This window comes from Callithrix jacchus, chromosome 7 (assembly GCF_049354715.1).
Source record: "Callithrix jacchus isolate 240 chromosome 7, calJac240_pri, whole genome shotgun sequence".
Classification (NCBI taxonomy): Eukaryota; Metazoa; Chordata; class Mammalia; order Primates; family Cebidae; genus Callithrix; species Callithrix jacchus.
In genome coordinates this window covers 47,838,599-47,865,084 of record NC_133508.1, presented here as the reverse complement: position 1 = coordinate 47,865,084, position 26,486 = coordinate 47,838,599, and the positions used below count along the sequence as shown (strand labels likewise).

Below are 26,486 nucleotides of genomic sequence, written 5' to 3'. Positions count from 1 at the left end.
GCATGAGCCACTGTGTCCACCCTGATTATTTATTTGTTTATTTATTTATTTTGAGACGGAGTTTCGCTCTTGTTACCCAAATTGGAGTGCAATGGCACAATCCCGGCTCACCGCAACTTCCGCCTCCTGGGTTCAAGCAATTCTCCTGCCTCAGCCTCCCGAGTAGCTGGCATTACAGGCGCGGACCACCATGCCCATCTGATTTTTGTATTTTTAGTAGAGACGGGGTTTCACCAGGTTGACCAGGATTGTCTCGATCTCTTGATCTCATGATCCACCTGCCTCGGTCTCCCAAAGTGCTGGGATTATAGGCGTGAGCCACCGCGCCCGGCCTATTTTTATTTTATTTTATTTTATTTATTTATTTTTTGAGACGGAGTCTCACTCTGTCACCCAGGCTGGAATACAATGACATTAACTTGGCTCACTGTAACCTCCGTCTCCTGGGTTCAAGCAATTCTCCTGCCTCAGCCTCTTGAGTAGCTGGGATTACAGGCACCCACCACCACATCTGGCTAATTTTTGTAATTTTTTTAATAGAGGCAGGGTTTCACCATGTTGGCCAGGCTGGTCTTGAACTCCTGACCTTAAATGATCTGCACACCTAAGCTTCCCAAAGTGCTGGAATTATGGGCGTGAGCCACCACGCCTGGCCTGATTATTTTGTTTATTTATTTATTTATCTATCTATCTATTTATTTATTTATAAAGATGGGGTTTCACCATGTTGGTGAGGCTGGTCTTGAACTCCGACCTCAGGTGATCCGCCCGCCTTGGCCTCCAAAGTGCTTGGATTACAGGCGTGAGCCACTGTGCCCAGCCTGATTATTTATTTTTTGAGGCAAAGTCTTGCTCTGTTGCCCAGGCTGGAGTGCAGTGATGTGATTATGGTTCACTGCAGCCTCAACCTCCTGAGCTCAAGTGATCTTCCTCCCTCAGCCTTCCAAGTAGTTACAATTATAGGCATGTGCCACCATGCCTGGTTACTTTTTAAAATTTTTTATAGAGATGAGGTATCCCAGTGTTACCTGGGTTGTCTCAAACTCCTAGGCTCAAGCGATCCTCCAGCCGTGGCCTTCCAAAGTGCTGGGATTACAGGTGTAAGCCACTGTGTTGAGCTCAAGATTTATATGTCAATTTCTGACCTCTCCCATGAGTTCCAGATTTAAATATAATAAAAGTTAACAGGCCAGGCACGGCGGCTCACACCTGTAATCCCAGCATTTTGGGAGGCCGAGGTGATGGATCTGATCACTTGAGGTCAGGAGTTCAAGACCAGCCTGGTCAACATGGTGAAACCTCATCTCTACTAAAAATACAAAAAGTTAGCTGGGTGTGGTGGTGGGCACCTGTAATCCCAACTACTTGGGAGGCTGAGGCAGGAGAATTGCTTGAACCTGGGAGGTGGAGGTTGCAGTAAGTCAAGACCATGCCATTGCACTCCAGCGTGGGCAACAAGAGCAAAATTCAGAAGCTAACATTTGGCTGCGCACAGTGGCTCACACCTATAATCCCAGCACTTTGGGAAGCTGAGGCAGATGGATCTCCTGAGGTCAAGAGTTCGAGACAGGCCTGGCCAACATGGTGAAACCCCACCTCTACTTTAAAAAATACAAAAATTAGCCGGGTGTGGTGGCGCGTGTCTGTAGTCCCAGCTCCTGGAGAGGCTGGGGCAAAAGAATCCCTTGAACTTGGGAGGTGGAGATTGCAGTGAGCAGAGATCATGCCATTACATTCCAGCCCGGGTGGCAGAGTGAGACTCAGTCTTAAAAAACAAAACAAAACAAAAAAACCCTAACATTCGTTGAATGTTATGTGTATTATTATTTGTTGCAAAATCCTACGTCTCCAATAGTTCTTTTATTATCTCCCTTTGACAGAGCTAAAAACTGAGGCATAGAGGTTAACTAACTTGCCCAAGGTCATACAGTTGGAAGAGTCTGGATTCATACCCAGGTAACCTGCCTCCACGTTCAGTGCCACTGCTCGCCTCCTACTTGATGTCTCCACTTGGCTATTTTAAAGGCATCTGAAATTTGACACATCTAAGTTAAAAAGAGTAAGAACGAATTTTTTTCCAGCTCTCTTTGTCTCCATATATTCCACCATTAGGCACCTGGTTGCTCAAGCTAAGAATCTAGTAGATTTGCGAATTTCCATCTCCGCTGGCTGAAATCCAATCCCTTAGCAAGTCCTATTGGTTCTCCCATCTTAACCCAAGTCCCCATCATTTCTTGCCAGGACTACTTACAAAAGTCTTATATCTGGACCCACTGCTTCTCCTCTGAACCCCTCAATTCATTCTTCATAGACAGCCACCACAAGCTTTTAAGGAATATAACTCAGATCTTCTCACTCCTTGTTTACAGCCCTTCAGTATTGTCCTATTTTTCTTTTCTTTTTTTTCTTTGAGACGGAGACTCGCTCTGTCGCCCAGGCTGGAGTGCAATGGTGCAATCTCGGCTCACTGTAACCTCCACCTCCTGGGTTCAAGTGATTCTCCTGCCTCAGCCTCCCGAGTAGCTGGGATTACAGGCAGGCACCACAGCGCCCTGCTAATTTTTGTATTTTTTAGTAGAGATGGGGTTTCACCATGTTGTTCAGGCTGGTCTCCATCTCCTGACCTCGTGATCAGCCCACCTTGGCCTCCCAAAGTGCTGGGATTACAGCGTGAGCCACCAGGCCCGGCCCCTATTTTTCTTTAGAGGAAATTTGCACTCTCTCCCGTGGTTAGGTTCACAAAGTCCTTCCTGATTTGGCTCCTGGCTACTCCTCCACCAGCATTACATCCTGTCTTCCCCAGCTCAGTCACTCCAATCACATCAGTTTTGTGGTGGTGCTTTTGGGCAGAGATCAACCCCTTTCCTTCAGAGTCTTGGTATTTGGTGTTTCCTCTTTCTGGGATGTTTTCCCTCCTGGTTTTTGTCTGGTTAGCTCCTTTGGCTTCCAGCTCAAAAGTCATATTAGGGGAACAGTCTTTTCTAGTCATGGTCTCCATGGAGAGGGATTTTCCCGAAACACACCTGGCCTCTGCTCATTCTCGTAGGTTTGGAGCAACCAGGGCTGAAGGAGTGCCTGGGACATGGAACTCTCACTGCTAACATTGGAAAAGTCCCTGATAAACTGGAATCAATGCTTGCTCTTGGGGCAGCAGGCACGGAACCATTTTTGTCAACTAGATAGAGGTAATGTATGAAAAATTCTAAACCTAGGTTGGGTGTGGTGGCACATGCCTGTAACCCCAGCATTTTGGGAGGCCGAGGTGGGAGGATCGTTTGAGCCCAGAATTTTGAGACCAGCCTGAATAAGGTGGCAACACCCAACTCTTTTTTTTTGTTTTTTTGAGATGGAGTCTCACTCTGTCACCCAATGCTGGAGTGCAGTGGCACAATCTCGGCTCACTGTAACCTCTACCTCCTGGGTTCAAGCAATTCTCCTGCCTCTCCAGCTACTCTTCCCGAGTAGCTGGAACTACAGGCGCATGCCACCACACTCGGCTAATTTTTTGCATTTTTAGTAGAGGTGGGTTTTCACCGTGTTAGCCAGGATGGTCTTGATCTCCTGACCTCGTGATCCGCCTGCCTCGACCTCCCAAAGTGCTGGGATCACAGGCATGAGCCACTGTGCCCAGCCAAACAGTCCATCTCTACAAAAAATAAAAAAACTAGCTGCATGTGGTGGTATGCACCTGTAGTCCCAGCTACTCAAGAGACTGAGGTGGGATGATCACTTGAACCGGGGAGGTTGAGGCTGTAGTGGGCCATGATAGAACCATTGCACTCCAGCCTGAACGACAGAGTGAGACCATGTCTTGAAAAAAAAAATCTAAACCTAAAGTATTTATTTATTTAGAGACAGAGTCTCGCTTTGTCACCCAGGCTGAAGTGACAATTTTTTTATCACTACTTGACTCCACTCATTGCAACCTCCACCTCCCAGGTTCAACCTCCACCTCCTGGGTTCAAGCAATTCTCCGGAGTTGTGAATATGGACTATGGATTATAATAACAATGAAGGACGTAGCTGGGATTACAGCTGAGCCATTGTGCTCAGCCCTCCTGTTGCTTTTTTTTTCTTTTTTCGGGCTTATTTTTCAGTTGGTTTAAAATTTGGACAGAAAAGTATTTAAATGTCTTCAAGAACCTGAGTCACCTTCTCAGAACAGCCTTCTGATATGTTCCTAATACTTATTCCACATCACATCTCTGCTTATGTACTTCATCATTATTATAATCCATAATTATTTTTTTCTTGTTTACTGACTGCCTTTTCCATGAAACTTTCCAGGGCAGAGACCATGTTCATCTCATTCACCACTCCAGTATCTCCAGGGTCTAGCATGGTGCCTGGCAAGTACTCAATAAATGTTTGTTGACTGACTGAGTATGACCTTTTCCAAAGGAGAAATGCCATTTTCATTGAGAAGCCAGAGTAACATCACCTTGCCCATAAGGAGCTAGCTGTTGATTCTCAGACATTGATTCCAGGCTTGGTGCAGTGGCTCACGGCTGTAATCCCAACACTTTGGGAGGCCAAGTTAGGCAGATCACTTGAGGTCAAGAGTTCAAGACAAGTCTGGCCAACAGGGTGAAACCTTGTCTCTACTAAAAGCACAAAAATTACCCAGACGTGATGGCACATGCCTGTAATCCCAGCTACTGGGGAGGCTGGGGCAGGAGAATTGCTTGAACCTGGGAGGCAGAGGTTGCAGTGAGCCAATATCACCCCATTGCACTCCTTCCTGGGCAAAGAAGCAAGACTGTCTCCAAAAAAAAAAAAAAAGTTCCAGATGACTAAGTGAACAGGATATGCAGAAATCTTACTTCCTTCCTATCCTTAAAATCTTATTGTTCTAAAACTTGGCCGGAAAATGAAAATCACAGAAAAAAACTAATAATAGTTTTAACCTTCGTGCTGGTTGGCATGGCTTCTGGCCAGCTTGAGCAAGGGTCATCTATTATGGACAAGACTGAATTTCAGTTGAAGTGGACACATATTCCACTTGCCATAGGATAAGGAGACATATTTTCCTCTACAATTCTAATATCTTTCTAGATAGGACTCAAGGTTACCTCTGGAAGGAGAGGAAAAACTTATTTGGCCAACTCCGAGCCCTTTCTTTCTTTTCGTTTGGTACTGGCAAAGTAAACCAGCAGATTACACCCAAGACTGAGGTTCTGAACCTGTATACAGGCATTGCTCCTCCTAGACAGCAATGGACGGGGATTGCTGAGGGGCACTTTATCACGGGATCACTCTTGTGTTGCTTGATGGAGTCTGATGCTGGTTCAGCAAAGACTGGCGTGGACCTTGTGGTGGACTCACTCCACACTATCCATATCTCCTCTCCCTACTGCAAGACAGCAGTGTCATTAGGGACTTAGGTCCAGCTCCTGAAGGTAGGCCTGGATTAGTTTCTGGCTAAACCAATCCCAGAAACCGTATTAGCTTTCCCAGTGATTGGCTTTAGGGAGAAGCAGGTTTCAATGACTGAACTGAAACAGCCAGTGAGATGCAATGAGGATTTTGATAGGGCTGCTGGGAAAGACATTTCTTTGATTTTTAAGAGAGCCATGGGTAGCCATAGGGAGTCACTCCTGAACATGAACAAGGAAGCCTGGCTACTGGCGACCCTCTCATAACTCAAGGGCACTAGATTTAAGACACTGTGACTAGAACAGTAGACGGATGGACAGAACCCGGGTCCTCAGTGACAATGTTGATTCACTGCACCTACAAACCTATGAAACTTCAATCCTGCCCTCTGTCTGTGCTTCTGAGTATACATGTCCTTATTGTTCAAAACACTTTGAGTTGAGCTTCCTGCTACTGGTAATGAAAAAAATTCTGATACATTTTGAGGCAGGATATTTCCCTGACCCCTTCATTGACGGGAACTGGAATGTAGCTGCGCTGGAACCAGCCAGCTGCTTTGGCGCTGGGAGGGGCAATTCCACTCACCTGGACCTGCTGTGCTGCAACCCTCATGGGACAGGGAGCATGCAGGTGAGCAGGCGCAGGAGCTGGGCTGAGCGCTTTTGGGCTCCCGCAGGCGCAAAACTTGTGGGCCCCGCAGCAGGGTCTGGTGAGCCCTGAAGCCCCAGAAGGAGTGTTATAATGCCCTTTTAGCTTTACTGCTCATGGACAGCTTAAGTGTTAACAGCTCAGTGGAGGGTCAGTATGACAGCCTTTTATACCCAAGTTCTTGTCCAGTGTCCAGGAGGAATGAGGTAGCACAAATGAATTGAAGATGGTAAGTGCGCAGAAATTTATTGCCAATGAAAGTGGCTCTCGGCTGGGCACAGTGGCTCACGCCTATAATCCCTGCGCTTTGGGAGGCCGAGGCGGGTGGATCACGAGGTCAAGAGATCGAGACCATCCTGGTCAACAAGGTGAAACCCCGTCTCAACTAAAAATACAAAAATTAGCTGGGCGTGGTGGTGCGCGCCTGTAGTCCCAGCTACTTGGGAGGCTGAGGCAGGAGAATTGCTTGAACCCAGAAGGCAGAGGTTGCAGTGAGCTGAGATCATGCCATTGCACTCCGTCTCAACAGTGAAACTCCGCCTCAAAAAAAAAAAAAAGAAAGAAAGAAAGTGGCTCTCAGTGGGAAGAGGAGCTGAAAAGGGGATGGAGCAGGAAGCTAATATTTCCCTGAAGTCCCCATCCAGACTCCTCTTCAAAGCCACACCATTAAGCTATCTCTCTAAAGTCAAGCCACTTCTTTCCACCGTCCAACCGTAGTCTCCAACATCCAGCTGCTTCTCTTCTCTCTGCTGTTTGTTTGTTTATTGAGACTGAGTCTTGCTATATCACCTAGGCTAGAGTACAATGGTGTGATCTTGGCTCAGTGCAACCTCCGCCTCCTGGGTTCAAATGATTCTGATGTTTCAGCCTCCCAAGTAGCTGGAATTACAGGTGCCTGCTACCACACCTGGCTAATTTTTGTGTTTTAGTAGAGGTGGGGTTTTGCCATGTTGGACAGGCTGGTCTTGAACTCCTGACCTTATGATCCACTCACCTCAGCCTACCAAAGTGCTGGGATTATAGGTGTGAGCCACCATACCTGGCTGAGCCTGGGGTTTTTATGGGCACAGGACAAGGCAACATTCAAGAGGGCAAACAGGGATGTAATTTCTTATTTTGGGCCATAGTATCAGGCTTTTTGGCTTGGGGTGGGGAGCCCTCACTGGGCACTTGCCCTCTTCTGGGCAAATTTCTGCCCTGAATTTCTCTGCCTCCTTTCCCTATCAATATCATAAGATACTCTTGTCTGGGCATGGTGGCTCATGCCTGTAATCCAAGCATTTTGGGAGGCAGAGGTGGGAGGAGGATCACTTGAGTCCAGGAGTTTGAGACCAGCACGACCAATTTGAAAAAACCCCATCTCTACTGAAAACACAAAAATTAGCTGGGTGGCACATGTGTGATCCCAGCGACTCAGGAGGCTGAGGCATGAACATCACTTGAACCCAAGACTGTGTCAAAAAAAAAAGGTACCCTTTCTTTTTTTTTTGAGATGGAGTCTTGCTCCGTCACCCAGGCTAGAGTGCAGTGTTGCAATCTTGGCTCACTGCAACCTCTACCTCCCCAGGTTCAAGCAATTCTCCTTCCTCAGATTCCTGAGTAGCTGAGACTACAGGTGCCTGCCAACATCCTGGCTAATTTTTTTTTTTTTTGAGATGGAGTCTCTCCGTATGGCCAGGCTGGAGTGCAGTGGCAAAATCCCGGCTCACTGCAAATTCCATTTCCAGTTTCAAGCAATTCTCCTGCCTCAGCCTCCCGAGTAGCTGGGACTACAGGCATGCACCACCATGCCTGGCTAATTTTTCTTTTACATTTTTAGTAGATGCGGGGTTTCACCATGTTGGCCAGGATGATCTCGGTCTCTTGACCTTGTGATCCGCCTGCCTTGACTTCCCAGAGTGCTAGGATTACAGGCGTGAGCCACTGCACCTGGCTCCCCAGCTAATTTTTTTGTACATTTAGTAAAGATGGACTTCACCATGTTGGCCAGGCTGGTCTTGAACTCCTGACCTTAGGTGATCCACAAGTGCTTTGGCCTCCCAAAGTGCTGGGATTAAAGGCATGTCCCCCTTGGGATTACGGCCAAGGTCCCCTTTCTTCTTACTCAACTTTATTACCATTACTTATCTATTTGAGAGCGAAATTATGGTTCAGTTTTGAACATGTTTCGGTTGTTGAATATACAAATGTTAAACAAAGTACTACTTCACGCTAGCCCAGCTTATGAAGTGGGAAATAAGTAAATAAAAACTTCGAAAATCACTTGATGAATATTATTGTCTCAACAAGAAGAGTATGGCTGCAGACTTGGGTCTTCTGCTTTGGTGACATCAGTACTTTTAGCTGCACTATTTTATTTTTTTAAAACAGGGTCTCAGTTGTCCAGGCTGGAGTGCAGTGGAGCACAGCTCACTACAGCCTCTGTATCCCAGGCTCAAGCAATCTTCTCACCTCGGCCTCTCAAGTACCTGGGACTAATGTTTTAAAAATCCTGTTAGACACAGGATCTCACTATGTTGCTCATGCTGGTCTTTTTTCTTTCCTTTTAAAACTCTAGACCAGAGTCTTTTTTTTTTTTGAGATGGAGTCTCACTCTGTCACCCAGGCTGGAGTGCAATGGTGTAATCCTGGCTCACTGCAACCTCCGCCTCCCGGGTTCAAGCGATTCTCCTGCCTCAGCCTCCCGAGTAGCTGGGATTACAGGCACTTGCCAATGCGCCCAGCTAATTTTTATATTTTTAGTAGAGATGGGGTTTCACCATCTTGGCCAGGCTGGTCTCGAACTCCTTTTCTCATGATCCACCCACCTCAGCTTCCCAAAGTGCTAGGATTACAGGCATAAGCCACCATGCCTGGTGAACTCCTGGGCTCAAGTGATCCTCCTGTCTTGACCTCCCAAAAGCTGGGATTACAGGTGGGAACCACCACGCATGACTTAGTACACTTACTTTGTTTTTGTTTGTTTGTTTTTTGAGAGGGAGTTTTTGCTCTTGTTGTCTAGGCTGGAGCACAGTGTCGTGATCTCGGTTCACTGTAACCTCTACCACCCGGGGTTCAAGCAATTCTTCTGCCTCAGCCTCCCAAACATCTGGGATTACAGGTGCCTGCCATCACATTCAGCTAATTTTTTGTATTTTTATTAGAAATGGAGTTTCACAATGTTGGCCAGGCTGGTCTAGAACTCCTGACCTCAGGTGATCCACTCACCTCGGCCTCCTAAAATGCCAGAATTACAGGCATGAGCCACTGTACCCAGCCTTGTTTTGTTTTTTTGAGACAGGATCTGGCTCTGTCACCCAGGCTGGAGTACAATGGCGTAATTTCAGCTCACTGTAACCTCCACCTCCTGGGCTCAAACCATCCTCCCACCTCAGCCTCCCGAGTAGCTGGGACTATAGGCACACACCTATACACCCAGCTAATTTTTGTATTTTTGGTAGAGATGGGGTTTTGCCACATTGCCCAGGCTAGTCTCGAACTCCTGGGCTCAAGCAATCTGCTGCCTCTGCCTCCCAAAATTCCAGGATTACAGGCATGAGCCACTGTGCCCAGCCAGTACATATTATTTTTTTTCTAAAGATGGGGTCTTGCTATGTTATTCAGGCTGTTCTTGAACTCCTGGGCTCTAGCAATCCTTCCACCTTGGCTTCCCAAAGTGCTAGGATTACAGATATGAGTCACCAAGCCTGGCTGAGCCATCACACCTGGTACTAGCCAACATACCCTTGTTTTAATGTACAAATTGGACTCTAGCATTTCTCACAATGAAGCATTTATGGGTAAAATTATACATCTGGGATTTACTTTAGAAGACTCCAGCAACTGGACTCAGTGGCTCACACCTGTAATCCTACCACTTTGTGAGGCCGAGGCAGATGGATCACCTGAGGCCAGGAGTTCGAGACCAGCCGGCTAACATGGTGAAACCCTGTCTCTACTAAAAATACAAAAATTGACTGGGTGTGGTGGTGGGTGCCTGTAAGCCCAGCTACTCAGCAAGCTGAGGCAGGATAATCACTTGATCCCGGGAGGCAGAGGTTGCAGTGAGCCGAGATCACGCCATTGTACTCCATCCTGGGCAACAAGAGTGACACTCCATCTCAAAAATAAACAAACAAGTACAAATAAAAGACTCCAGCAAAATAAAACAAGTATAGATGAAGGAAGATTGGCAAAATGTAATGCTTAAAGTTGGTGATGGGTATGTAGGGGCTCATTATACTATTATCACTAATTCTGTATGTTTGCTGTTTTCCCTAATGTTTTACAATGTAATTGTCAGGTTAGGAGAATCACTTGAATCCGGGAGGCATGAGTTGCAGTGAGCCCGAGATCATGCCATTGCACTCAGCCTGGGCAACAAGAACAAAACTCTATCTCAAAAAAAGAAAAGTTTACTGGGCAGCTTAACTTGATTTGGGAAACACTGTCCATGGCAAGTCATTTACACTTGGTAAGACATGTGAGGCAGAAATGGATCTGAATTCCAGTTCTAAAACTGAGATGACAGTTTCATTAAAGGATGGCAAGGGGACAGCGATCATCCCTGCAGAGTCAAAACGGAGAATACTGGGACCAGGCACCACCGCAACAAGTCAAAAACCCTATCTGGGTGGGGCACGGTGCCTCACACCTGTAATTCCAGCACTTTGGGAGGCTGAAGGGGGTGGATCACTTGAGGCCTAGAGTTTGAGACCAGTTTGGCCATCACGGTGAAAAGCTGTCTCTACTAAGAATACAAAAATTAGCTAGGCATGGTGGCTCACGCTTGTAATCCCAGCTACTTGGGAGGCTGAGGAGGGAGAATCACTTGAACCCAGGAGGCAGAAGTTGCAATGAGCCAAGACTGCACCACTGCACTCCAGCCTGATGACACAGCAAAACTGTCTCAGAAGCAAAAAAAAAGAAAAAAGTTAGTTATAGCCCATATCACCTTCTCCCTGTGATTCCACTGTCCTAGTTCCAAGGAACTGCTAACACTGGGCAAGTTCAGCCTAGTCCTTCTGGGCGGACTGAACACATCGGTCTCAATTCCTTGAAAGCTTCATTTGTCCTCACTTAGGGTAAATGAAAATGTCAAGATTTGGCTACAACTTCATTCTTTGAAAAGTAGTATTTGACAGAAAGTGAGATTGGGGGTGCTGGCTCTGAAGACAAAGCTGAGATTCAGGCCTAGCTTCACCATTTACACCAGTCCCCTAATTTTCCTGTTTTCTTATGATATAAGGCACTCAGGAGCACAAGCCAGGCACACAGTAAGTGTTCAGTAAATGTTGGCATTATGAAGTTCAGACAGCACCACTGATAAACTAAGTTCAGATTTCAGAAGTGGAGACTGTATGCAGCCTCACAGCTAAGTGGATGCCCTGGTGAAATTTTTAGATCATAGGCCTTTGGGAAGAATTATGAGAATGGCAGAGGAATGGAGCTCCTGTGGCACCCAGAAATAAACATTAAAGGAGGCTATTTCATCATAGAGCAACTTCTGGACTTTGAGAAAAATGAAAAGAGAGGCTTGGGTAAGGAAGATAAAAGCCCCCTCACCACTCTGAATGCTGACCTAGGGGATGCTTCCTTCTACTCTGTTGTTAGATCCTCAAGATGGCCAAAAAAAGCATTCTTTAACCTAAATCATCCCCATGGCTCAATCTCTACCCCTCTATCACCAAGGAAAACCCACTTCTCTCATCTGAAAGGTCTGCTGTTCACAAAGGCAAACACTATCACAAAGGCCCTCCATCCATCCGAACCAAGACGCCAATAAAGGACTTTTACTGCAGGTTTGTTTGCTCCATTCAAATTACACAATGTAAGGGGTAAAATTTACAACATATAAAACCCCCAGCATCAAACAAGCCAAACAAAATGCCAGCATCACACATTTCCTCTAAACTCACAGTACAAAAGCACATCATGGAAATGACGCAGGAGGGAATAAACAATGGCATATTTTCTTCACATCAGTCAGTATGTATTCCCCGGTGAAATTCATTGTTCCACTATTCAAAGGGGAAGTTCTGTCCTTGAGAACGCCCAAAATTATGCTATTACGTGGCAGCATCAGCAGCATCCTCGGCATTCGGAGAAAAAGCCAAGCTCGTTCTCTGTACAAAGCTCATTCTCTGTACAAAGTTGTTGCTCCATAAATAGTGCAACGATAGGATCAGGCCAGGCGTGACTCACGCCTGTAATCCCAGCACTTTGGGAGGCCGAGGCAGGTGGATCACCTGAGGTCAGGAGTTCAAGATCAGCCTGACTAACATGGTGAAACCCCGTCTTACTAAAAATACAAAATTAGCCTGGTATGGTGGTGGGTACCTGTAATCCCAGCTACTTGAAAGGCGAAGGCAGGAGAATCGTTTGAACCTGGAGGCGGAGGTTGCAATGACACATGATCTTGGCAACAAGAGTGAAACTCCATCTCAAAAAAACAACAACAACAAAAGGATCATTTCACCCTTACCAGGGCTCCTGCAAGGGTCTCCACATGCCTTGTCCAGTGAGATCCTGAGGTCAATACAGTCACAGCTGAGCAGAGCACGGGCACTTCTAAATAGGAAGGCACAACAGTATGAGAGAAGTTTCCAGCATTGGAACCTTCTGCAGTTCACACAGCACTTCAGATGCACTAGGTATAGTTTCCCTGAAGAAATCAGGGAAATCTGACGGCTTCATCTTGTTCAATCATTACTTTTCAGGGCTGCTTCAACTCTCTTAAACTCTAAGAAGCTAAGGAGGAGAAAAATGACTCTCATCTGTAGGATTTGAGGCTCTAGCCTTTCATTGACTTGGCAGATGGATCCTGAAACCTGCTAGCTGTCAGATTTTTTATTTATTTTTATTTTTTTTAGACGGAGTCTCACTCTGTCACCCAGGCTAGAGTGCAATAGCGCTATCTTGGCTCATTGCAACCTCCACCTCCTGGGTTCAAACAGTTCTCCTGCCTCAGCATCCTGAGTAGATGAGACTATAGGCACACGCCACCACACCTGGCTTATTTTTTGTATTTTTAGTAGAGACAGGGTTTCACCATGCTGCCCAGGCTGGCCTCAAAATCCTGACCTCAGGTGATCCACCTTCCTCGGCCTCCCAAAGTGCTGGGATTACAGGCATGAGCCACAGTGCCCAGCCAGGTGTCAGGCTTTGTATCCTCCCTGTATCTCAGAGTTGGCTGGGTGGCTTTAGTAAGTTGGAAACTGTAGCACATACATTTGTTTAAGTGTGTTTAATATTTTCCTTTTTTAAACTGCAAATTCACATCTGACTATACAATTGCAAATTTCTAAGCATTTTTTAATTCCACAGTTACAAACCCTTCATCTGGAGTGGTGTAGGTATGAAATAGAAATTGCAAAAAAGGCAAATTATTCTATTTTGTATGTATTAGAATAGTATTATAATTAATACTATTTATCCTTCTGAACCACTGTTCAAAAAAGAACAACAATAACAAAAATAATTAATACTATTTAAATGTATTAGAATAGTATGAGGAAATAGACCCTTTTTCTGCTTAAATTCAAAAATGGCAGATTCACAGCAGGCTGGAACAGAATCAGCAGGACTCTTCAGAAACACCAGAGTTTTTTAAGTCAAGTTCTCACTATTTTGCCTGGGCAGGTCTCAAACTTCTAGGCTCAAGCTATCCTCCTGCCCCAGCCTCCCACATAGGTGGGATTACAGAGCATGCCCCATTGCATCCCACTCACGTCTTCTGATTAATCTATCAATAAGGGCTAAGAGTATTCAGCCTTAGAAAATCTTTGAATGAGATCCCTCATTCTCTGTGGTTCTCTCAACGCAAGGTAGCATGATGTCATCTCTGAAGTTGTTCCTGAAGACAGATAAAGAGAGGATGAATGGCCAGGGCTAGAGCATGACTCACAGCAAGGCTAAGTGAATGTGTATAAAGTGTAAGGCAGCAGCTCTCTCCCTCTGGTGGGCATCAGAAATACCTGTGTACCTTTCTAAACATATGAGGGCTTGGACCTCCACTCCCTACACCTCCAAAGGTGGAGCTCCAGGCAGATAGGTCTTGCCAAAGTTGAGTTGACATTCTCTGTATGTGTCACAGAGAACTATTGGTACAATGTTTCTGGCAGACGTATACACAACCTTTATTTTGTGTAACTGGAGATGATTTATCAATGGTACATTTTACAAGATCACTACTGTAAGAATTCCTTTCTTAGCTGGGCTCAATGGCTCATGCCTTTAATCCCAGCACTTTGGGTGGCCAAGGCAGGTGGATCACCTAAGGTCAGGAGTTTGAGAGCAGCCCGGCCAACATGGTAAAACACCATCTCTACTAAAAATACAAAAAAGTAGCCAGGCATGGTGTTGCGCGCCTGTAATCCCAGCTACTTGGGAGGCTGAGGCAGGAAAATCGCCTGAACCCAGGAGGTGGAGGTTGCAGTGAGCCAAGATCAAGCCACTGCACTCCAGCCTAGGCAATAAGAGCTAAACTCCGTCTCAAAAGAAAAAAAAAGAATTCCTTTTTGTCTACCCTGGCTGCTGATTGTCCAGCAATAGGCATACATTAAATGTCAATTCCCTTCATAACCAAAATTAGAATTTTATTTTTTCATCACCCCCCCTTTTATACATATATATATTATATATATTATATATAATATATATTATATGTATTATATATGTATATATATGATGTATTATATATGTATTATATTATATATGTGTTATATATATTATATATGTGTATGTATTATATATATGTAGTTTATATATTATATATATATGTATTTTATATATATTTTTTTCCAAAGTTAGAATTTTAAATGAATGTTTGCTTTTCACATTTTGCCTCTTTTATATGATAGAGTTAGGATGGACTTTTTTTTTTTTTCCAAGACGGGGTTTCACCATGTTGGTCAGGCTGGTCTTGAACTCCCGACCTCAGGTGATCCGCCTGCCTTGGTCTCCAAAATGCTTGGATTACAGGCGTGAACCAGTATGCCTGGCCAGGATGGACTATTTAACTTATTTGCAGCTAGTTTCACTGAAAATACTCTGGTTTTTGTGTGCTACTAATTTCTTCTCTTAATGTTTTAAAGATAGAGATTAAAATAAGACCATAAGGAAAACATTCATCTTAGCAACATCTGATAAAAAGAAGAAAAAAAACCCTTATTTTAACTTACCATTGATTTTTACTAAACTTTTTTTTTTTTGAGACAGAGTCTTGCTCTGTTGCCAGGCTGGAGTGCAGTGGTGCAATCTTGGCTCACTGCAACCTCTGCCTCCCGGGTTCAAACGATTCTCTTGCCTCAGCCTCACGAGTAGCTGGGACTGCAGGTGTGCACCACCATGCCCAGCTAATTTTTGTATTTTTGGTAAAGACAGGGTTTCACCATGTTGGCCAGGACAGTCTCGATCCTTTGACCTTGTGATCTGCCTGCCTTGGCCTCCCAAAGTGCTGGGAATATAGGCGTGAGCCACCACACCAGGCCAGTTTTTACTCAACTTAAGCTTTAGTTTAGGCAACAGATCACATCTTCCTTCCTCAGTTACTAACACCCAGATTGTTTCAGATCCCCAAACGGGAAGTCCTAAATATCATGCTGTAGAATTCTTATGTCTTAGCTTCTGCAGTGTTTCTCTGCAAAGGGGCCAGGATGACCCCAGCATTCCTGTCTTCACTCTCAGAGCTGTACAAATTATGATTTTCAATGTATTCTTGGACAAGATCTGGTACCAAGTAGCGAATGCTCTGGCCCCTTCTGAGGGCTCTCCGGATTTTTGTTGATGAGATGTCATTAGTGATCCATTCATTCACCACGTGAATGTTGCTCCGGTGTTTCCACAGCACATCTGATTCATAGATAAATTTCTGAGCATCATTTCCAGCCCGAGTGACACATATGAGCCCATAGTCAGCCACGATTTGGGCGATGTCTTCACTCTTCCACAAATTGGGAACAGCAAAGGACTCCAGTAAATCTGCCCCACACAGCAGCTTGACCTTGGGTGCAGCTGAGAAGAATAAAACAGAGCTTCAGGGTTTGCTTTTTCTTCCCCCCTACCTCCTCCAAGTGGAAAGGGGTTTACTTTTCTAATAACCCATTGTATCAAAATGAAGGTATACATGTGCTTTTCAAGAATGAGGGTTGGGGCTGGGATTACAGGCTCATGCCTGTAATCCCAGCACTCTGGGAGGCCAAGGCGGGTGGATCACTTGAGGTCAGGTGTTTGAGATCAGCCTGGCCAACATGGAGAAACCCTGTTTCTACTAAAAATACAAAATTAGCCCAGGGTAGTGGTGTATACTTGGGAGGCTGAGGTGGGAGAATTGCTTGAACCCAGGAGGCAGAGGTTACAGTGAGCCAAGATTACACCATTGCACTCCAGCCTGGGAAACAAGAGCAAAACTTTGTCTCAAAAAAAAAAACAAAAGAATACGTTTTTGTAAGAATCAGATTCCCAAAAGAGATCCAGAACACCTCAAAAATTAGAGACCACTGCAGGAGAAATTAGCTCGGGTGCCTTTTACTCTCCTTCGCTTCATGAAACCACAAGGGGCATTTTCCAGACACCAAGTATGCAATATAAAATGAAAATATAGGCTAGGCTGGGCATGGTGGCTCATGCCTATAATCCCAGCACAGCACTTTGGGAGGCTGAAGTGGGCAAATCATGAGGTCAGAAGATCGAGACCATCCTGGCTAATATGGTGAAACCCCATCTCTACTAAAAATACAAAACATTAGTAGGCCATGGTGGCACAGGCCTGTAGTCCCAGCTGCTGAGGAGGCTGACACAGGAGAATTGTTTGAACCTGGGAGGCAGAGGTTGCAGTGAGCTGAGACTGTGCCCCTGCTCTCCAGCCTGGGCAACAGAGCAACACTCCATCTCAAAACCAAAAAAAAAAAGAAAATACAGGCCAGGTGTAGTGGCTCACACCTGTAAACCTAATACTATGGGAGACCAAGGTGGGAGGATTGCTTGAGGTCAGGAGTTCAAGATCAACCTGGCCAACATAATGAGATCCTATCTCTAAAAAACAAAAAAAATACACAGGGGTTTGCTCAGCCATAGAATCTTATCAGCTCTAGTCCATGAGTCCTGATAAAACATACAAACCTTTTGTTTTCGGATCTAGGGATTTCTTTTGATTAGAATCTTGTTTTTGCTCAGTCCACTTCCTCTTCCGTCCAGGCCTTTCTAGCGTAGGTGAATTCTGCTGGTGATCACAGTTACTAGCCTCCAGTTTCTCTTGATGGTGTCTATAAAACAACAGAACAATAGAATGTTCTGCTTTCTCACAATGCCCCATTAGAGTATCATTAACATGATTTATTTATTTATTTTTCTTTTTATTATTTTTTATTTTTTTTAAAGATGGGGTTTCACTGTGTTGGTCAGGCTGGTCTTGAACTCCCGACCTCAGGTGATCCGCCTGCCTTGGCCTCCAAAGTGCTTGGATTACAGGCGTGAGCCACCATGCCTGGCTTATTTACTATTTTGAGATGGAGTCTTGCTCTGTTGCCCAAGTTGGAGTGAGTGCAGTGGCAAAATTTCAGCTCATTGCAACCTCTGCCTCCTGGGTTCAAGCAATTCTCCTGCCTCAGCCTCCTAAGCAGCTGGGATAACAGGTCCACACCACCATGCTGGGCTATTTTTTTCTGATTTTTAGTAGAGATGGGATTTCATCATGTTGGCCAGACTGGTCTTGAACGTCTGACCTCAAGTGATCCGCCCCTCTCGGTCTCCCAAAGTTCTGGAATTACTGGCGTGAGCCACCATGCCCAGCCTAACTTTTTTTTTTGAGAGATGGCGTCTCACTATCATACTATCATAGAACTATACACTCAAGTGGTTAAAATGGGAAATTTTTATGTTATTTATATTTTACCATAGTTTCGTCAATTAATTGATCAATCTGCTAATAAGCTGGAATCCCCAAAGAAAGAGAATCAGTGATTATAAAACAAAATTGGCCAGGCATGGTGACTCACGCCTATAGTCCCAGCACTGGGAGGCTGAGACAGGCAGATCACCTGAAGTCAGGAGTTCAAGACCAGCTTGGCTAACATAGTGAAACCCCATCTCTGTATTATTGCCACCCTTATATCAAAATTCTTTGTTAACCCCATTGAGAGAGGACACTGACTAATTTGCCCAAGGTCATTTAACTTATAAGTATTAATAGCAGAGCCAGGACTTGAACCTCAGCAGTCTAGTCCAGAGCCCACACTCTTGACCACTGAAGAGTGTGGCTTAACACAATGCCAAGGAGAAGGTCCTAGAGGGGCAAGTGCCTGAGGCCTCAAAGGAAGGGGCTCTAAGCAGGATTTGTGTATAGCTTTACTCGGGGCTAGCACCAGGGTACCCACTGTTTACGAACTGTGCAATGTTACCCAAATAACATCAACTACATCTGTGGGATCCAACTGTGGGTCCTTTATCCCCCTAAATCCCAACCCTTCTGAACAGCTGAGTTGACCATGTAATGGGCCATAAGGTTACTATAAAGCCAGAGGGTTGGTTAGGGCTTGTAAGAGTGGCCCAGGAACCTGGTCCCTCATGGGAGAATTTTTTGCCATCAAGTAGTGGAGACTGTTCTCCCTGCCAAGTCTGAAAAGTAAGTCCTCTTAAGAGATCACTGTGCAAGATACTATACTGGCTCAGCCCCCAATGCTGCCCAGCACCCTTCCCAGAGGTCCTTGCAGCAGGTTCTGGACGTGACTGCAATTCTGCTAATGAGATTCTCTCCTGAGAGTTGTGGAAGGTAGGAGGAGGACAGATACCATCATCCTGGGGCTGTGGAGCCTGACAAGTCATCCTTTCTAGTGTGGGTGTGGTGGCTAGACTCTGAAATCCACCATCCCATCATTAACTTCAGGAAACTGAGACAGTTCAATAGCAGCAGAAGCAAAACTGGTTTGTTGAATTCTGACTATAACTTTGGAGAAGTGATCTTGACTTCCACTTCTCCAGTTACTTTTTTTTTTTGAGACAGAGTCTTGTTGTGTCGCCCAGGCTGGAGTGCAGTTGTGCAATCTCAGTTCAATGTAACCTCTACCTTCCAGGCTCAGGCAATTCTCCTGCCTCAGCCTCCGGAGTAGCTGGAATTACAGGCATGCACCACCATGCCCAACTAATCTTTTTATTTTTAGTAGAGATGGGGTTTTGCCATGTTGGCCAGGCTGGTCTTGAACTCCTGGCCTCAGGTAATCTGCCTGACTCAGCCTCCCGAAGTGTCGGGATTATAGGCATGAGCCACCACACTCAGACTCAGTTCTTTTACTTTTAAGTACTTTTTGACTAAGAACTCAAATCTCTTTCCACTTAAAATACCCAGAGTGGTTTCTATTTCCTCATCTGAATCCTAACTGATGTAGTTGGTAACTGGAAGGTTCAGAACTCCAAGAATAGATACTAAACAGAAAGTCTTTTCAGAAAGCCCTTTTATTTTAAACTCAAGATAACAATAGGCCAGGCATGGTAGCTCACACTTGTCATCCCAGCACTTTGGGAGGCCTAGGTGGGAGGACTGCTTGAGGCCAGGAGTTTGAGATCAGCCTAGGCAACATAGCAAGACCCCATCTCCAACAAAAAAAAGAAAAAAAAATTTTTTTTAATCAAAATAACATTAAGAAGTAATTTGGTGTCGGCTGGGCCCAGTGGCAGGCCTGTAATCCTAGTACTTTGGGAGGCTGAGACAGGCAGATCACCTGAGGTCAGGAGTTCAAGACCAGCCTGCCCAACATGATGAAACTCCATCTCTACTGAAAATACAAAAAATTAGCTGGGCGTGGTGATGGTGCCTGTAATCCCAGCTACTCAGAAGGCTAAGGCAGGGAAATTGCTTGAACCTGGGAGGCAGAAGTTGCAGTGAGCCAAGATCACGCCATTGCACTCCAGCCTGGGTGACAAGAGTGAAACTCAAAAAAAAAAAAAGGAATAATTAGGTGTTAGGAGGCTGAGGCAGGTAGATCACCTGAGCACAGAAGTTCAAGAACAGCCTGGCCAACATGATGAAACCCCATCTCTACTAACAATACAAAAATTAGCCAGGGGTGGTGGCGGGTACCTGTAATCCCAGATACTCAGGAGGCTGAGGCAGGAGAATTGCTTGAACCCAGGAGGGAGAGGTTGCAGTGAGGTGAGTTCATACCACTGCACTCCAGCCTAGGCGACAGAGCGAGACTCTGTCTCAAAAAAAAAACGGAGGGCCAGGTGCGGTAGATCATGCCTATCATCCCAGTACTCTGGGAGGCCAAGGTGGGTGGATTACCTGAGGTCAGGAGTTCAAGACCAGCCTGGGCAACATGGCAAAAACCCATCTCTACAAAAAACACAAAAATTAGCCAGGCATGGTGGCACACACCTATAACCGCAGCTACTTGGGAGGCTGAGGCACAATAATTGCTCCTAACCCAGGAGGCAGAGGATGTAGTGAGCCAAAATCACGTCACTGCACTCCAGCCTGGGCAACAAAGTGAGACTCCGTAAAAAAAAAAAGTAATAATAATAATAATAATTAGATGTCACTTGCTCTGGTCTCTGAACCCTTAACTAGAACTGCTTCAAAGGTATGGGCACAGAGATTTGTGACTCTCTCCAGATGCAGTCATGGAAGCAGCATACAAATCAGGCCTGTCCATGATCAAGCAGCACTTGATGCTTCTCTTCCTTAAATTATCTGCCTGTCACTTTTATACTTAGAAAGACTGATAATAATAACATCTTCCTGCAATTTTGCTTCTCTCATTTGGGGCACAGACAGGCCAGGCCAGCTTCCTCTATTTCCTTTTTTTTTTTGAGACGGAGTTTCGCTGTGTTACCCAGACTGGAGTGCAATGGCACAATCTCGGCTCACCACAACCTCCGCCTCCTGGGTTCAAGCAATTCTCCTGCCTCAGCCTCCCAAGTAGCTGGGAATACAGGCGCGCACCACTGTGTCCAGCTAATTTTTGTATTTTTAGTAGAGACGGGGTTTCATCTTGTTGACCAGGATGGTCTCAATCTCTTGACCTCATGATCCACCCGCTTCAGCCTCCCAAAGTGCTGGGATTATAGACATGAGCCACGGTGCCCGCTGCTTCCTCTATTTTCTAATAGTGATAACACATAGTAGCAAGCATACAATGTAACCTCTGACACCTCCCCCTCCCCCTGGGGTTCTAGCGATTCTCCTGCCACAGCCTCCCAGGTAGCTGAGATTACAGGCACACACTACCACGCCCACCACGAACTCCTGACCTCAAGTGATCCAACCACCCCTGTCTCCCAAACTGCTGGGAATACAGGCGTGAGCCACCACACCCGACCACAAACATCTTAAAACATAATGAAAGACACAGAGGGGCTAAGGAATACCCATCCTCTGGTACTGTGCTCTACAGTCGTATAGTAACCTTCCACAGGAATGGCTTATATGTGACAGTTTTGCAAATCTGTATGTTCACAGATATAAGCAACATGGAAACATGGTAAAAACAAGCTGCCTAGCCATTTACACAGAACTGACAAAGCTGATTCCACTATGAGTACCTTAGGACCTTAAGAGTCTCTTTCCACTCCTTCTGAAGACTTTCCCATGTATCAACTTCCACCCATTTGGAATTCTTGGTGGCAAGTTCTGCCATGATGACCCGGTGATGGGCAGGAATGAGTCCTTTCTTCTTATAGGCGTCACCAACAGGAGAGATGATGCCTTTGACAACTCTGTATCTGCCTGGATAAAGAGTTAGGTTTCACATTAGGTATAACAAATTAGATTTTATGCATGGGAAATATTATGATCAATACTATGTTTTGCTTTGTTTTTTTCTGAGACAGAGACTTGCTCTGTTGCCCAGGCTGGAGTGCAGTGGCATGATAGCTCACTGCAACCTCTGCCTCCCAGGTTCAACCAATTCTCCTGACTCAGCCTCCCAAGTAGCTGGGTTACAGATGTGTGCCACAATGCCTGGCTAATTTTTGTTATTTTTAGTAGAGATGGGGTTTCACTATGTTAGCCAAGCTGGTCTCGAACTCCTGACCTCAAGTGATCTGCCTGCCTCAGCCTCCCAAAGTGCTGGGACTACAGGCATGGGTCACCATGCCTGGGGAATATTGTTTTATAATCACTGATTCTCTTTCTTTGGGGATTCCAGCTTATTAGCAGATTGGTCAATTAATTGACTGTAATTATGGTAAAATATAAATAACACAAAAATTTCCCATTTTAATCACTTGAGTATACAGTTCTATGACAGTAAGTGCAAGCACACTGTTGTGCAACCGTTGCTCTCATTCCTAGAATGTTTTCATCTTCCCCAATTGAAACTCTGTACCTCACCTCATTCCCCTGTACAGTTAAATTTCTATTGATATTGCCAAATTACTTTGTAAAAAGCCTTAATTTTTTATTTTTTATTTATTTATTTATTTTTTTTTTGAGACAGAGTTTTGCTCTTGTTACCCAGGCTGGGGTGCAATGGCGCGATCTCGGCTCACCGCAACCTCCGCCTCCTGGGTTCAGGCAATTCTCCTGCCTCAGCCTCCTGAGTAGCTGGGATTACAGGCACACACCACCATGCCCAGCTAATTTTTTGTACTTTTTTTTTTTTTAGTAGAGACGAGGTTTCACCATGTTGACCTGGATGGTCTTGATCTCTTGACCTCGTGATCCACCCGCCTCAGCCTCCCAAAGTGCTGGGATTACAGGCTTGAGCCACTGCGCCCAGCCTAATTTTTTTTTTTTTTTTTAAACACAGGGTTTCACCATGTTGGTCAGGCTGGTCTTGAACTCCCGACCTCAGGTGATCAGCCCGCCTTGGCCTCCAAAGTGCTTGGATTACAGGCGTGAGCCACCACGCCCAGCCAAAAGCCTTAATTTGTATTGTCCAACTAAAGTATATGTAAAAGCCCATTTCTCAATGTGATAGGTAAAATATATATAACTTTTTAAGTTAGTTCCCTGGTTATTAGAATTATTAGTGAGCTTTAGCATCCATCCATCCATCTACCTATCAGCATATTATATGATCATTTATGCAACAAAAAAATCTAGGACAGGTGTAGTGGCTCGTACTTGTATTCCCAGTACTTTGGGAGACCGAGGCAGTAGAATCACTTGAGCCCAGGAGCTTAACACCACCATGGGCAAAACAGTGAGATCCAGTTTCTACAAAAAAGAAAAAAATTAGCCAGATGTGGTGGCATGCCTATAGCCACAGCTACTGAGGAGGCTTAGTCAGGAGGCTCACTTAAGCCCGGGAGGTCAAGGCTGCAGTGAGCTGTGAACATGCTACTACACTCCAGCCTGTCCAGCCAGGGTGACAGAGTGAGAACCATTTCAAACAAACGAACACAAAAAATCTGTCTATACACTCAAATGTTTGCATATAAATTCATACAAAGAAGACTGGAAGGATACACATTAAACATGTCATATTATGTCATGTCATGGTGGTTCATGCCTGTAATTCCAGCACTTTGGTAAGCCAAAGTGGGAGGATTGCTTGAGAACAGGAGTTTGAGACCTGCCTGGCCAACATGGTGAAACCCCATTTCTACTAAAAGTACAAAAATAGGCCCATGTGGTGGTGCACACCTGTAATCCCAGTTATTCGAGAGGCTGAGGCAAGAGAATCACTTGAACCTGGAAGGTGGAGGTTGCAGTGAGCCCAGACCGTGCCACTGCATTCCAGCCTGGGCAACAGAGCAAGACTCTGTAGAGGTGGGGTTTCACCACATTGGCCAGGCTGATCTCAAACTCCTCACCTCAGGTAATCTGCCCGCCTCTGCTTCCCGAAGTGCTGGGATTACAGGTGTGAGCCACCATGCCCCCCCAGCCTATTCATGCATTGTTTATGAAAAATTTTAAAAGGCTATACCTGATTCTGGAGATTTTATGTATGCTAAGTACAAGCTTTCACTTTTTGCCTTAAGTAATGGGAAAGTCTGAAGTAGCTTAAGCACAGGGATGACAAAAACAAATTGCTTCTTTTTTGGGGGGAGGGTGGTCAGGGTCTTGCTCTGATGCCCAGGCTGGTGAGCAAATGTGTGATCATGGCTCACTGCAGCCTTCACCTCCCAGGCTCAAGTAATCCTCCTACTTTAGTCTGCCAAGTAGCTGGGACCACAGGCACATGCCACTATATCCGACTAATTTTTTGTAGAGATGGGGACTCTCTCTGTTTCCCATGTTGGTCTCAAATTCCTGTCCTCAAGGGATCCTCCACCTCAGTCTTCCAAAGCACTGAGATTATATTATAGGTGTGAGCCACTGTACTTGACTGTACCTTCTATTCTATAGGCCATAGCCAGATGCTCAATTCTGCCCTCATACTTCACCCTCTTTCTTGGCTAACAAGTAACTATACAAGAGAGCATGACAGCATATTTGTGCCCAGTCGATCAAATGTGTATCCTGAAACAGACCCAGGCATATTGCTTCTCTAGTCTTAAGCCACCTTTAGTTACTGCTCCTACCTGTTCCATTCAAGTAGTCCTTGGCCAGCTCAAACAACCTGAGGTGCATGTTGGTGATGGGATTGAAGGAACCACAAGCAAGGAGAACCACTTCAGTCTCTTCAGAATTTTCCATGGTAAGAACTTGAAGTTGTTGATCTAAATGAAAAACTGTGACACCTCCCTTGTTGTCTACAAAGGAAAAAAAAATACATTCAGTTATATATATATTTTAAGATGAGGTCTTGCTCCATCACCCTGGCTAGAGTGTAGTGGTGCAACTACAGCTCATTGCACCCTCAAACTCCTGGGCTCAAGTGATGCTCCCACCTTAGCCTCTTAAGTAGCTAGGAACACAGGCACATACCAATAGGCTGGCTAGTTATTTTTAAAATTATTTTTTGTAGAAATGGAGTCTTGCTATGTTGCCCAGGCTGGTCTCAGACTCCTGGGCTCAAGCAGTCCTTCTACCTCAGCCTCTCAAAGTGCTGGGATTACAAGAATGACTAACCACGCTCAGCCCAGTTAAAGATCTTTTGATGTCCTTCCATGTTCTCATTCCTAATAAAGGAATGAAAAATATTTGACTTTGGCCAGGAGCAGTGGCTCATGCCTATAATCCCAGCACTTTGGGAGGCTGAGGCAGGTGGATCACAAAGCCAAGAGATCGAGACCATCCTGGCCAACATGGTGAAACCCTGTCTTTACTAAAAATATAAAAATTAGCTGGGCATGATGGCGCATGCCTGTAACCTCAGCTACTTGGGAGGCTGAGGCAGGAGAATTGCTTCAACCTGGGAGGCGGAGGTTGAGTGAGCTGAGATTGCGCCACTGCACTACAGCCTGGCGGCAGAGCAAGATTCCATCTCAAAAAAAAAAATTTTTTTTGGCTTCAATCATGATGCTAAGTGACCTGTAAAAATGCTTCCATGTCTATCCCTCCTTTTCATTTTTTTTTTTTTTCAAGACGGAATCTCATTCTGTCGCCCTGGCTGGAATGCAATGGCCTGATCTCAGCTCACTGCAACCTCCGCCTCCTGGGTTCAAGCAATTCTTCTGCTTCAGCCTCCTGATTAGCTGGGATTACAGGTACACACCACCATGCCCAGCTAATTTTTGTATTTTTAGTAGAGACAGGGTTTCACCATGTTGGTCAGGCTGGTCTCGAATTCCTGACTTCGTGATCTGCCCACTTTGGCCTTCCAAAGTGCTGGGATTGCAGGCATGAGCCATCATACCCGGCCCATCCCTCCTTTTCAATGTGAATTTGCAGCTCCTACCATGAAGAGGTGTAAGTGACTTCCCCACATTTTTGACTTGCTTTTGCCAAGAGAATGTGGCACAAGTAATAGTGTGGAGGATGCCAGAGAACGTGGGAGAAAGCTGATGCTCTCACTGATAGCCATCCAACTGTTCCACATGTGGGGAACACGGCCATCCCCCACCAGCCAACAACTACAGTCCATCTGCTCGGACACATGAGCAAACCCAAGTGAGAGCAACCAAACCTGGCTCAGATTGTCAAGCCCACAAGCTGACCCTACTCTCAAAAGCAAAAATGAGCGTTTATTATCATGTGTTACTCAAGTTTTGTGACCTGCACTATTGCGGCCACAGTTAATTAATACATTATCATCTACCAAATACAGCATTTTTGCCTTTTCGTCAACATGACAGTAACATCATAACTTCCCACTGAATAACAGTATATAATTTACAAACCTCTTTTTCATATCAATTATTCCACTGAAACTTCCATAACCTAATGAAGTAATTAAATGCAAGGTATCCAATTTTAAATTCTTATTAATTTTTTTTTAAGACAGAATCTCCCTCTGTCACCACACTGGAGTGCAGTGGCACGATCTTGGCTCACTGCAACATCTGCCTCCTGGGTTCAAGCAATACTCCTGCCTCAGCCTCCTGAATAGCTGGGACTACAGGCAGGTGCCACTACACTCAGCTAATTTTTTGTATTTTTTAGTAGAGACAAGGTTTCACCATGTTGGCCAGGATGGTCTTGATCTCCTGACCTCGTG

General features: G+C 45.3%; 1 protein-coding gene and 1 long non-coding RNA gene across 7 annotated transcripts in view; one reads left to right on the top strand and one right to left on the bottom strand.

Moving 5' to 3' along the window:
• The first annotated feature begins 1,809 nt into the window (after positions 1–1,809).
• Positions 1,810–6,604, top strand: LOC108592507 (uncharacterized). Its single transcript, XR_004745720.3, has 3 exons — positions 1,810–2,059; positions 3,047–3,185; positions 4,288–6,604. It is a non-coding gene; the product is annotated as an uncharacterized LOC108592507 (long non-coding RNA).
• A 5,166-nt stretch (positions 6,605–11,770) lies between these two features.
• NMNAT1 (nicotinamide nucleotide adenylyltransferase 1) overlaps positions 11,771–26,486 on the bottom strand; it is a 34,719-nt gene continuing 20,003 nt past the window's right edge. For 5 of the 6 annotated variants that reach the window (XM_078330330.1, XM_078330328.1, XM_078330329.1 and 2 more), the window contains 4 exons: positions 24,469–24,639; positions 21,541–21,724; positions 17,125–17,267; positions 11,771–16,017 (listed from right to left, as the gene is read on the bottom strand). In XM_078330330.1, coding sequence (XP_078186456.1) covers positions 15,617–16,017; positions 17,125–17,267; positions 21,541–21,724; positions 24,469–24,583 — 843 coding nt within the window. In that variant the 5' untranslated portion in view covers positions 24,584–24,639 and the 3' untranslated portion in view covers positions 11,771–15,616. Of the gene's footprint in view, positions 16,018–17,124; positions 17,268–21,540; positions 21,725–24,468; positions 24,640–26,486 lie in introns of those variants that run through there. The other variant, XR_008482568.2, reaches the window with a different exon arrangement.